Genomic DNA, 14,226 nt, shown 5'->3' on the forward strand with positions numbered 1-14,226 from the left:
AGCATCCAAGAATGGTTGGACCAATTGTGTAAATTATCCACCATGTCGCTGAAGTGTTACCTCTGCAGTTTTCTGGGCAACTGAAAAGGCTGTCTGTCCCTTGAGGAGTGACGGCTGCTGCTCTGCAATCAGGACCAGGTTGGCAGCTCTGCATTGGTTCAAGTGCTGGCCAATTGCAGAGAACCTCACTGTTTTTCTGTCGGCAAGGGCTAAATGTTGCTGGTTTATTCGACAGAGCAAGAAGAGATCGTGGCAACAGTTCCTGATGACCATTAACTACTCCATGAACAGTACAAGAGTACTGTTGTATGGGAGACCAACAGGAGGATTTCTGAGAGAGAAGGAAGGTGCCCAGTGGTCCAGTGGCTTCTCTGCTGGACGTGGTGCACCATGAAGGGATTCAGCTGGTCACTGGGGCATTCTGTGCAAGCCTCTGTGCTGAGGCTGCAGAACCACTGATTCACATCAGACAATCGCTTCTCATGGTTCGTCAGGCATATAAAATGCTATCCACATCATACACGCATGCGCACTATACCATTGTTTAACCTCCAATGGCAAGGCTTTTTTGTAATTGGCAATAACCAACCAAGCCCTTTGGGATTTGTATGAAGGATTGCCTTTTAGAAAGTTGTGGGTAGTTTTAATGTTCCACATCAGGGTTGCCTTAGAGTAGCACCTTGACTCCTCCAAAGGCCCAGACTTATTTTAGACTTTACAAATTTCGAGAGAGATTACACGAGACATTACATTTCACTCTCTGTTTTTTTACCATTGTAGATATGCGTCGCTCTACTGTTAGTAGTGTTCCCAAGCCTTGTCATCAGGATTCGCCTTCCCCATGCCTAGACCAGTTTTTTGGCAGAGCTCCATGTTATCCTGAGAGTGCTGGAGCAGGTGTGGCATGTTGGGGGCACATCAATTCGCTTAGTGCACTAAGATCATTGCACAACGTGTACCTAGCTAAGAAGTTGGCACAGCTGATACATGACCAACTGTACTTCCTCCAGCAGCAGGGGAACTGTATCATTCTGCAGTGTGCCAGGGCCTGCAGGGAGTCAGGAAAATGAACGTGCTGGTTGGTCTGCCAAGGAGGCCTGCAGCAGACATGGTGTGACTCATTGCATGATTCCCTACAGGCTGTTATTTCTGTGTTCTGTCAGAGGTCCGTGCAGTTGTGGGAGGGGGAGTGTGTGATTGGCAGAAACTAACAGTAAGTTGCATTTGATGCAGTCAAGTATCCAGCTGTGGCATTTCTCCTGCCGGTTGCTCAAGTGGAATGAAGTTATCCTTACATGCCTCTGTATCGGAGACAGTCCCCTAACACGTGGTTTTTTATTCCAGTGAGAGGATCACCCATCTTCCCTTCTGTGATGTCTGTGGTGTGCAGATCACTGTATTCGACATTATAACTGAGTATGGTTTCTATCATTATGAGAGGGCATAAGTGAATCTTGTTGTAGATCAGCCCTCTATTTTTGGCTTATAACGAGGCGAGTGTAGTGAAAGTTTTAAGGTTGCATGATGTTGCCGGACTCTGGCCTCAGCTTTTGGTGTGTAGGTTTTAGTGCGTTGTGTTATAGGGATATGCATTGCTCCTCTGGAGTGATACATAACACCACACTCTGTCGACTTTTCTGTATAGAATATGTGTAATTTACGATGGTACAATTATGATCTAACTGAAAGATGGTGTGGTCTGAAGTGTAACAGCTGATTTAAACCGTATCCAAAGTCACATATAGAATATTCATTTACTAAATACTGATGTCCAGATCTGAAATATGAATTTTCTAGCAAATACATGTAACTGTGGATGTAAACAATACCAAAAGACAATAATATGAAACTGCCAAACATGAATAAAAGTCACCTTAGGGAAATATTGTGGAAATAATAACTATGTGATAATATCCTATGTATTGAAATGTACTGCTGACACTGGTAGCAATGAATAAGATTATCTGACTGTTTTGTAATTTTCAGAAATATAATTACAAGCAATGTGTGATGCAGCGTAATTTATCAAGCATTACTACCATCATATTTCAGTGTAATATTAACAAAAATGTATTTCTCTTAAATGTTCTTATCACTTAGGCGCCGACGCCCGAAAAAATAAGGGCGTGCGCGGCCTGCCCGGAAGTTGGGCGCCCGTAATTTTACGGGCGCATGTTCTCGTTCTTCCCCTTCCTTCCTTTGTGTGTTCTTACAGCTCCCGCTTGTCTGGGAGGCGCTGCATGGACTGTAATTCGAGTATTGGTCTCTAGATGGTGCGGGCATACTGTGGAAGGGTAGTTTCCTTTTTTATTTGTCGGGTTTTGTGAGTGGCGATTTTTTTCCCACGCGGTCTCAGTAGCGTCGACATGATCACACAAAGTGCAGAATTGCATCCTAAAATAGTTACAGGAGGTTACCGTAGATAAGACATACTGTATCCATCATAATTACAATTTTTGTGTAAAATAAAAAAAAAAATCCTTGTAGAAAATAAAGTGAATATACATTTGACCAATTTTTCCTTTTTTCAAAAACAATGTTATAATAATAACGCTTGTCAAATGTATGTATTAATTCAAGAGAAAGGTATTATATATGGTTTTAAACAAGAATGTCTAAGTTTTCAATAAGAGTACTTTTATTGCTATAACTGAAACCTTTCATGAGTTATAGTAGTTTAAAATATGTTAAAATCAGCCAGTCTTTGTGGCAGACACCCGTGCACAATGTCTCAGGACCCAAAGTGTTAAACTTTTCATATGTTCAAAGTTATAGAAACAAGTAAATATGTTAAAACTGTACAATTCATGATGAGGACATTATTAGCAAATGCAAACAAATCTAACTTCCTGATAACCAAGTCAAATACATAAGTTTTGCCTATATCATGAAATTCTGTATTTAATTTCATCTCTCAGTATATGGTAGGAACTATTTTTATTAACTAGTTTGGCCACAAGTAAAGAAATGAGTAACTGAATTGTCAAATTGAATATTTCGTATGTCACTACGAAAACATACTGATTACTGCGACCTTTGTATTTAAAAACATTAACTTGTAAATTAGAAGTATTGTACCATCTGAATTGTCAATTCAGTATAAAACTTTTAATTGTAACTCACTTAAAGTCTGTTTATAATAATTAATCTATTACATGTTTGCTATAAATAATGGCAGATTTTTGAAGCCAGCAGGTCAGTTTTCCATCAAATTTTTACATGGAATTTATGTTTGTTGTTTGCCATGACAGTGTGATGAACAGTATTATTTAAAGTGGTACCTGTGTAAATTTGATTATTACACAAATCACATGTAAAGTTTGCATATCGGAAGAATTCTAGATTATTTTCAGGAATCAGGTGTTGCAACAAAGAAGAAAATTATTTGTACTCCACTGAATTTATGCCCCTTTCTGATGAACTATTCACAATATTAGCTGTTGTCATGAACATGGACAAATTCTTTTACATTTCAGCAGATTTTGAACCAGCATAACGTTACAGGCCAGCGCCTCACGCTTCTCGCTGTAGTTAGATATGTTCCACCAATATACATCTCTACAGAAAATGGACATCTTGGTGAAGCCCAGTTCTAGATGACCCTCCCATTAAAATTACCTTTGAGTATCTTCTCCGTTAACTTCTCATGCAGATGGAAAAATACTGAGATTCCATATGAAACTATTATAAATATTGTGTACAAATAGTGAGATGAATAAAGAGGGAGTCTTATTAAATACTAGATGTGAATGTTGTTAGAGTTAAGCTTGACATCCAATCTGGTGTTCTGTTTCAGAGTGTGTTACTCTTCCCTGACACTAACTATTATTTGGAATAAAGTTTTTTTGCAAAAATTTATTTCACTTCATACTGTTCTATATAATACCATATCTAAGTACATCTTACAGAGTTGCTTGTGGACTGTGGTCTATTGCAAGTAATGGTGAGGTTATTGCATAATTTAACTTATACTCTCATGTTTTGCAGGAAATCATGTGGTTGATGGCTCGTCTTGCCCATCACAATATTGGATATATTGATTGGGAACCATATATACCACTTATGTTCACAAGGTTCTTGCAGAGTCTTTATCTGCCAGTTTCTTATAAACAAGTCCAACAAACTAGGCTTCACAAAATAGAGGCTGCTCCAATGGCACTTTGGATTGTTGCTGTACTGGTAAGCAAATCTATTTCTGTTTTGCACTGCTCTCACTATGTATATGAAAATGTTGTAGAGCTGTACAGTCTTTCAGTGTCTGAGCTGTACAGTCCCTCTCTCTTCGTCCCTCCCCCTCCCTCTCCTCCCTCCCCCCTCCCCCTCTGGAAGTGCATTTTTGTCTGGAATTAAATTTTGTCAGCAGTTGTACGATAAAGAACAAAAAGGTGAACATTGAGGGCACATCGGAAGAATAAGTGCTTAAGGGATGACTTTCTGGAATAGCTTTGTTTGTGAAATCAGAGGTGTGCGTTATCACATAGTAACAATATTTATTACAGTCTTGTTGGTCACTTTCTTACTTTGTGCCTGTAAGGAGTCTCAGTAGTGACAGTCACCCCTTTGATTTCTTGCCTATTAAATGCAAGTGTTCCACAAAGGTTAAATGGTCATAGTTCATCACATATTTCAGTCATCAAGACTTCTTGAATGTGGAAAACCATCCACAACAGAACGACCTTTCTTGAAACGAGAAAACCTTTTCCAATACAATTGGTCAAATAGCACTCTCCTCACATGACACAAATGTTTAAACCTGCCTCCATCCCTGTATTAAACCCAAAGGATACCAAATACAACAAATATTCAATATACTCCACTTGTGACAAAAATGGTTCAGATGGCTCTGAGCACTATGGGACTTAACATCTGAGGTCATCAGTCCCGTAGACTTAGAACTACTTAAACCTAAGGACATCACACACATCCATGCCCGAGGCAGGATTCGAACCTGCAACCGTAGAAGTCGCACGCTTCCGGACTGAAGCACCTACAACCGCTCGGCCACAGCGGCTGGCCTACTTGCGACACTGTTTTGTAACACTTAAACAATGTATTTGAACCTGCAACCGTAGAAGTCGCACGCTTCCGGACTGAAGCACCTACAACCGCTCGGCCACAGCGGCCAGCCTACTTGCGACAATGTTTTGTAACACTTAAACAATGTATGTAATATTCCAGTAAGCAAAATTCAGTTTGTAACTTCAGGATAGATAGTAGAACTTCAAATAAGAAAATGATAGTTGATAAATACACTCTAGTAACTTAAGCACGTTCTGTAACTGCACGATGTTCACTCAGTTTATCAGAGTTATTTTGTCCAGAAAATCAGACTACAATAAGAAATAATTTTATGCTTAACAATGTGAGTGCAGAAACGTTCCCAAGATGCATTGTGCTGCATTCGCAGGGTCGGACGACGGCCGGTGGCCACCGGCCATCAGTGGATGGCCAATTACTGGTGGCCGCTGTAGTGTGAGGAAACACTCGAGCATAAATGGTTTGTATCTTCAAGCAGCCATGAGCTTTCCCGTGAAATGTTTTTCTATTGCTGGTGAATTATAAAGTGAAGAAGTTACCTTTGAGGTTCCATTAGACTGGTAACTTTAGCAGATGGCTCAAATGCAGTTAAAGAAAGAAAAATAAAGGAATGAATGGACTCAGAATTCTTGACTCTGCAGCTATATTATTTAATGTTTACCACTAAACCATGAGCAAATGCAGCAGTATAATAACTCAAACTGAAGACACTTCTTCCAGACACTTGCGCATCCTGCAGTGTTCCCACATCTTGCAGACGGCTAAACTTAAAATTCTTAGGGCAACCAGTTTTTGTGCTGCCTAGTGTACAGAAAACATATTGAATCTTTAATGTGACAGACTATTCTTATTTTTGTAAATTTTTAGACCCAGTTATGAAAAAAAAAAAAAAACACTTGCATACAGACAATTAGTTGCAGATAAAGTAGTTTCAATTTGTGTATTTCTGAGCACCAGAGGTAACAGTAATACTGTCTCATTCATGTAGTAGGTATAATTCAGATGCTTTCTAGAAAAATGTTATTGTAGTATTGTGCTACACTCAAGACTGTTGTCATATGGTGTATAATGAAGGGTGCTGGGTGATTGGTGGGTCCAGAGTCCCCTGTGGAAACACTGGTGACAATTCAGAATGACTTTTGTTGACTTCAGTACATGACATGAGGTGATGACACCTTGTTGTCCATTGCTGGTGCTGACATATGGGCAGTGGCTCCTGTACTGGCTACTGAGCCGGTGCCCTGCTGTGCTGACAGCAAGCCCGTGGAAAGCCAGCAACATTTGGAGTCCATGGTCATAGCTGTCAGTGGCGCACTACTTCCCTCAGCATCGTGGAGGCTGAGTGGTCCCTTGCCATGATGGCATGTGAAAATGATTGTGTGTTGGGTCAAACTCGCTGCTCTCTGGCAGGAGTTGGACAGCACCTGGCACTGTGGTGCTAAGTCTCACTAGTACCTAGTGTTGGCGGCAGCAAGCATGGATGGCAGTTCAGTGGAGCTGTGGCACCAAGTCCCATTGTGGCACCAAGTCCTGTGAAGGGCATAGTGCTGACGGCAGTTGCAGCACAGTCTCGAACCCACGGGGGCTGCTGCTGGCGGTGCCCAGTCATCTTCCTGTCCAGCATAGTCCAGGGGCTGCTGGTTTCTGGAGATAAGTGATCCTTGCCTCAAAATCCAGAATTATTCATATGCCTCTGGCACACATTCATTTCATTGGAACTGTGCACGTAATCATGTTGCCCATAACAGGAGCCTGACGTGGTGTGGTGACATCACCCCATTGGCTACACATTACCGATCTGTGATAGAGTTCACTGTTGTGCTCTGGTATCCTGGCTTTGCAATCCCCTTGCGTCTGTTATTGTGACCCACATGTCTCCACATTAATTGCCATAGGCTCGTGGCTGTTAATGCAACTATCCACAGTGGCATCCACACTGCTTCTCATTATTTTAGATAAAGACTAATAATTTTAATCAAAGATGGCTCCTCAGGTCTTGCCTAGCTCAGTTCTCTGTTTTAAATTGCTTCTACCCCTTAATCTGTAAAGCAAATATATAATACTAAATCAGTCACTCTTAACTACTACAAAAGTTACTATACTGATCTCATACTCCGTAAATCTGTCTTTTATCTCTTGCTCCAGTCTACGGGAACTTGAATTACCCTTGGATTAGGTACTTATACTGGTTGTTGTTTCAGATACATAAGAGCTAGGGAGAGCAAAATCAGTCTCCATGGCAGTTGGATTTGCGGCACTCGAGATCAGTTAGGCTACCTGATTCTTGTTTCTCAGTACTGTTCCACAGTTGCGCTGCAGTAATCTGTACCAGCTGTGCAGCTACCCTCCAACTTAATGAATGGCCCAGGCTCAGTTCCTGGTTTGTCGGGCCAATACAGCTATGGCTACGTTACATTCAGCAGTGTAACTCCCCTCATAGAAAATGGTAAATGAAACATGGGTCCCATAATTTCACAGTCCCATTGGTTAATAGGCCACTACCTCACAATTCTAAATACCTTGCCCTCATGAGTTTCACTTGCTGATAGCAACTAGCAGCCATCACTGCATTGTTGTAGACTCAGTATATCCATTTTACATCTGCTCTCTGAAAGTATGGTTCCTGTTCGACCAGCTTCTTCTGGCAAGGTCACTCCTCTGTTTTATCCTTGAATAGTTGTGTGATGGATGCACTCCAACTCATTGCTATCTTGTGAGTTGGGCATATGGTGACTAACCCACTCTGACATTGCTGGAGCTCACCCTTGGTCATCTCCACGTGTCAGCCGCTGTCTTCTGTTAATTGTAGCACCTGTATGTCTCTCACTTGCACAAATCTTCCAACTGTTTACAACTTCACAGGATAAGTGTGCACTGTGCAACACCTAAAGACTGCTTTCTTGTCAGCCACCGATATCTTCACCAATACATTACAGCCACCATAACAACTTGATAGTAGGATGGCAAGTTCTGGCTGCTCAGCTCCACTGTTAGCTGTAATTTTGGTCTGCTCGGCTCCAATATTAGCTGTAATTCTAGTGGTAATTCTTCTTGCACCTTGCTCAGTCTTTTCAGGTAGTGCTAAAACAAGAAGAAGATGGGACTTAACTGTTCCTGCAGCGCTTGATGGACAACTTCATGCAAATTTGTTAATTCCATCCACGTGTCCCAGATAACATCCCCAATGACTGCAATACCCTCTTCATAGTTAAGTCTTGCATCTAGTACTTGCATCTAGTACTTGCATCTGTGTTTGTATGACGTCCAGATCTTGGTTCAGATTGCTATCTGAGGGTAATCCACGATTTCCTTTGTCAGCTGTTGCAGCGGGCATGTGGTGTTTAACACACTACTCTCGGAAGTTCACATTCTGTGCGGAAAGCCACTCTACAGTTTGCCCCTGCTAACCCCCTTGTGGCTTCTGCCATTCTGTTCAGTTGGGTCACATCGGTTGTGTGTGCTATTCCGAATGTGGTTTTGAATAGTTTACTGCCAAAGCCTATCTTCATTCTCCAGGATTTGTGCAGCACCACTGTGCTCACCACCTGCATCTGCACCTTCAGGCACGCATACGCTCACGCAATTTCCTGTGCTCCTTTGAGACCTCTCTGAGCATTCCATAAGTATTTGCTAATTGCCGTAACCCTGAAATTATGCTCCAGTATCTTAATTTTATTGCACATTACCCATACATTAAATGCTAAACCTAACAACCGTCTGTGACTGGATGGCACCACGTCTCGTTACCTGGACAACAAAACTTCTCTGGCCAGATGATGATCTTGGAGTGCCCTTGCTCCGGCCCCGTCGAAGAGATACAGCACTGTCAAAACTAGCCTTCTTCTTTTCTGTCCTTTTGTTCCGTATGGCAAACTGAGGGCAGGAATCAATATCACCTCCCCTCTCTTTAGAAGCCTTCTGTCCCAGTACAGCATTAACACGTAAACAAGAAAACTTACCGTGAAACAAAAATCCCTCCCTCCCTCGCCCCGTCCATCCCCCGTCCCCCTCCCTCCCCCTCTGTCCCGCTCCTTCCTCCCTCACTGCCTCCCTCCCCCTTGCCTCCCTCACCCCTTGCCTGCCTCCCTCCCTCCCCCCTCTCTTGCCGGCCCCTTGCCCCCTCCCCCCTTGCCTCCCTCCCCCCTTGCCACCCTCCCCCCTTGCCTCCCTCCCCCCTTGCCTCCCTCACCCCTTGCCTCCCTCCTAGTTTCAACATGGCACCATCACTTGAAGTCCTAATTTTACTCCTGTACATGATAATCAGTCATGCATGCTAAACTGCTGTTGCTTGCCATACTATCGACTCTCTTCATCTGTGCTCTGTGCCATTTCCCAATGTCCTGCCCTAGTGCTTGTGCTTCCTGTCCAACCCCTCTGCTTTTCCATCTTTCTTCCAAGGTTTCTGGATTACTTCATATTCAAATTCACCTAGTTTCAATGTCCATCTCATCAGTCTATTGGGTGGTTCCTTCAAACCTAGTAACCATTTCAAAGTGACATGGTCTATCACTACCCTGAATTTTCTACCATACAGGTGACACCGGCAGTGTTTTACTCCATACGCCAAGCTAAGCATACATTGATCAGCTACAACATTGTGACCATGGTGCATTATCTTATTGAAAAATGCCACTGCCGTCGGGAAACATGATTGTCATGAAGGGGTGCAAGTGCTCTCCAACCAGTGTACGATACTCCATGGTTGTCATGGTGCCTTGAACGAGCTCCATTGGACGCATGGGTGCCCACATGAATGTTCCCGAGACCATAATAGAGCCACAGCCAGCTTGTCTCTGTCTCGTGATTCAGATGTTGAGGAGCTGTTCCCATTGGCAAGCTTAAGAAGGTACCGGTATTAATCAGACCGTGCAGTGCTCTGACAATGCACCATTGTCAGTGCCAATGGCACTTGCCTATTTCATTCGTGATGTTAACATTGGCACATGCATTGGTCAACAGCTGCAGAGGCCCATTGTTAGGAGTGTTCGGTACACTTTGTGTTCAGACTCACTTTTACTCTGCCCATCATTAGTTCCTCCACAGTTCATTGTCTGTCCTGCTCTACCAGCTGCTCTATTTCTAAACTGAATCTTCATGAAGTTTTCTTTACTATGAAGCCATCCATTATCTAACTTAAAATTCAGAGCACTGAAATAATTAATGAAATACTTCATAAATAAAATATTTGTTCCTCATAACTAACAATATTATAATCAAAAGTAAAAGCTTCTCCTTCTATTATTGGCAAGTCTCCAGATTTTGTTTTTCTGTCCTTTTAATTATGATGATAACTCTTAACACTGTCAGATATTTGATTGGAGTCACTAATCTGAAAGCATATGCTGGAGCACATCCTGTTACAACTGCTGATGTTTTTGACAACCCGAGGGTGTTTACCACGATAGTTTCCTACTGAATTTCAATTTTGAATGGCAATTAGTTCACATATTTAGGCTAAGTGCATCATGCCAAGAGCAAAAATGTGGCATTATTCCACATTCTGTACTGGATGATAATTATTCTTCCATTTGGTTGTCTCCTTGCCACTTGGCCTATTTACTTTATCAAAAGAGATGATGTGGCAAGAAAGATGTGTACAGAAAATTTCTGTAGGAAATAGTTTGTTGAATGAATGAATGAATGAGTGAATGAATGAATAGCAAATGAATTGACCTACTTGAGACAGAGGAAATGTAGAAGCAGGAAAAACTGCATACTCTGTTTCTTGAAAGGGAAGATAGAAGAAAGAGGAAAATAATTCAGATTTATAGCTGTGTTGATGTCATGTTGAATTATTAAGAAATAGTCATATGATTACGACAGTTGTAGTTATTATTCACTTTTGGAGTAATATCCAAGTTGCTGCTGTTGTGGAATAAGTAGTATAAATGGAGCTTGTGTTGAAGCAGGACAGAGAGCTCTACTATAACAGACAGCCCATTTAATGAGAAATCCAGTTCTTTAGCTCTTGTAGAAATTTCCTTTTTGTTGCTTGGGGTGGTTGTCTTTTGGATGAAACAAAGATTCCATCCACACACAATGTTTTCTGTTAAGTTTGGGTACACAAGGTGAGAAGTTGATTTCAGAAAGTTATTTGTGAGGAAGAGAGAGAATCTGCAATAATGTCAAAAGATTTAGATAATTCTCTTTCTCTCAATGATAGTATGAAGAAAATTTTAATTCCTGCATTATACAGAGTGGCGCACATAAAACAGGCTCCTGTGTTGAAAGGAATATGAATGAAGAAAATCAACATACATTATTGCTTTCTTACATTTTTATTGTACTGTTTCATTATGAACTATATAATTAACAGTTTAAGTAACATATTTACTTTTATTAGTTTGACAAGCATATTTTAGAAAGGAATTTAAAGTCTTGTGTTCAAAATGTTCTCCGCCAACATCCAAGCAAAGTTGTGCACGTCGAAGCATGTTAAGGAAAACACTTTTCAGTACTCATTGAGGAATGTTCAAAATTTCTTCACATATATTGTTTTTTAATGTGTCAAGTGTTCTGGGATTGTTGCGGTAGACTCTAGCCTTTACAAATCCCCAGAGGTAAAAGTCACATGGTGACAAGTCGGGAGAGCGGGGTGGCTACGAGCCCTCACTAATGGTCCTCTCTTCTGTAAAATCAGCATGTATACGAGCTAAGGACAAATCCGACGGATGAGAAGTTGCCCCATCTTGCTGGAAATATGCACAACATTTTTCATTTGGAGTTAAAAGAGCCAAAAATCCATTGTAGACTTGCAAGTAAACACGTGTGTTGACAGTTTCGATGAAAAACAGTGGCCCAATAATTCTGTTACCAGATAGAACACACCATACACCAATTTATAAAACGTGTAATGGCTTTTGCAGTATGCCATGGGGATTCTCTATAGCCCAGTGTCTTGTGTTTTGTGAATTAATGTAACCCGAACGATGAAGTCAAGCTTCATCTGTCAACAAAAAAGGAGGAACGGATCAAGATGTCCCCCAGTGACATTTTCCAACAACCAATTACAGTAATGTGTACACTTACCCTTGTCCGCTTCTTTTATTTGCAGAACACCACTCACATGGTAAGGTTTCATTTTTAAGCCATGAAGGATGCATTGTCATGGCCTGCGAGATATTGCACATTGCTGTGATAATCATCGTGTTGACTTGTAGGGACTTCTTTCAATGTGTGCCGTCACGTTTGCCACAACTTCATGTGTACGTACAGTCGGTGCCTTATTTCTCTTTGAATTAACAACACTGCCTGTTGAATGCCACTTTCTCACTGGATCCTGAATTGTTGATGTTGCAGGAATAATATTTTCATGAAACTTTTCTTGAAAAAGTGTCACGAACAACTTTAATGGATTCAGACTGCACATATTCTTCAACAATGAACACATGTTCTTCAATGGAGTAAGGCATGATAATGAAGTACATAGTTTATAACGACTACTTTCCGTATGAACTACTCACCTGCTACTGTTGTTGGAAGGTGGCAAAGACTCTGACAAGCTAGTAATGCTTCACATGCGTGTTTGCTGTGCGGTTCTGGCCGGTTTTATGTGCACCACTCCGTATTAAGCAGATTTACCGTGCAGGAGTGAAGACATTTCTTTGATTATCCCCCTCTTTCCCCCCTCTCTCCCCTCTCTCCCCTCTCCACCCTCTCTCCCCAACCCCGCTCTCACCCTATCCCCGCTCTCACCCTATCCCCGCTCTCACCCTATCCCCGCTCTCACCCTATCCCCGCTCTCACCCTATCCCCGCTCTCACCCTATCCCCGCTCTCACCCTATCCCCGCTCTCACCCTATCCCCGCTCTCACCCTATCCCCGCTCTCACCCTATCCCCGCTCTCACCCTATCCCCGCTCTCACCCTATCCCCGCTCTCCCCCCTATCCCCGCTCTCCCCCCTATCCCCGCTCTCCCCCCTATCCCCGCTCTCCCCCCTATCCCCGCTCTCCCCCCTATCCCCGCTCTCCCCCCTATCCCCGCTCTCCCCCCTATCCCCGCTCTCCCCCCTATCCCCGCTCTCCCCCCTATCCCCGCTCTCCCCCCCTATCCCCGCTCTCCCCCCTATCCCCGCTCTCCCCCCTATCCCCGCTCTCCCCCCTATCCCCGCTCTCCCCCCTATCCCCGCTCTCCCCCCTATCCCCGCTCTCCCCCCTATCCCCGCTCTCCCCCCTATCCCCGCTCTCCCCCCTATCCCCGCTCTCCCCCCTATCCCCGCTCTCCCCCCTATCCCCGCTCTCCCCCCTATCCCCGCTCTCCCCCCTATCCCCGCTCTCCCCCCTATCCCCGCTCTCCCCCCTATCCCCGCTCTCCCCCCTATCCCCGCTCTCCCCCCTATCCCCGCTCTCCCCCCTATCCCCGCTCTCCCCCCTATCCCCGCTCTCCCCCCTATCCCCGCTCTCCCCCCTATCCCCGCTCTCCCCCCTATCCCCGCTCTCCCCCCTATCCCCGCTCTCCCCCCTATCCCCGCTCTCCCCCCTATCCCCGCTCTCCCCCCTATCCCCGCTCTCCCCCCTATCCCCGCTCTCCCCCCTATCCCCGCTCTCCCCCCTATCCCCGCTCTCCCCCCTATCCCCGCTCTCCCCCCTATCCCCGCTCTCCCCCCTATCCCCGCTCTCCCCCCTATCCCCGCTCTCCCCCCTATCCCCGCTCTCCCCCCTATCCCCGCTCTCCCCCCTATCCCCGCTCTCCCCCCTATCCCCGCTCTCCCCCCTATCCCCGCTCTCCCCCCTATCCCCGCTCTCCCCCCTATCCCCGCTCTCCCCCCTATCCCCGCTCTCCCCCCTATCCCCGCTCTCCCCCCCTATCCCCGCTCTCCCCCCCATCCCCGCTCTCCCCCCCATCCCCGCTCTCCCCCCCCATCCCCGCTCTCCCCCCCATCCCCGCTCTCCCCCCCATCCCCGCTCTCCCCCCCATCCCCGCTCTCCCCCCCATCCCCGCTCTCCCCCCCATCCCCGCTCTCCCCCCCATCCCCGCTCTCCCCCCCATCACCGCTCTCCCCCCCATCACCGCTCTCCCCCCCATCACCGCTCTCCCCCCCATCACCGCTCTCCCCCCCATCACCGCTCTCCCCCCCATCACCGCTCTCCCCCCCATCACCGCTCTCCCCCCCATCACCGCTCTCCCCCCCATCACCGCTCTCCCCCCCATCACCGCTCTCCCCCCCATCACCGCTCTCCCCCCCATCA

At 44.8% G+C, this 14,226-nt stretch overlaps 1 protein-coding gene across 1 annotated transcript in view; it reads left to right on the forward strand.

Annotated features, from left to right (window-relative positions):
- The window catches only part of LOC126480677 (proteasome activator complex subunit 4-like), a 215,911-nt gene that overhangs the window by 14,957 nt on the left and 186,728 nt on the right, over positions 1-14,226 (forward strand). Inside the window, exon 6 of the mRNA XM_050103901.1 lies at positions 3,988-4,179. Coding sequence (XP_049959858.1) covers positions 3,988-4,179 — 192 coding nt within the window. The remainder of the gene's footprint in view (positions 1-3,987; positions 4,180-14,226) is intronic.

Source organism: Schistocerca serialis, chromosome 5 (assembly GCF_023864345.2).
Source record: "Schistocerca serialis cubense isolate TAMUIC-IGC-003099 chromosome 5, iqSchSeri2.2, whole genome shotgun sequence".
Lineage (NCBI taxonomy): Eukaryota > Metazoa > Arthropoda > Insecta > Orthoptera > Acrididae > Schistocerca > Schistocerca serialis.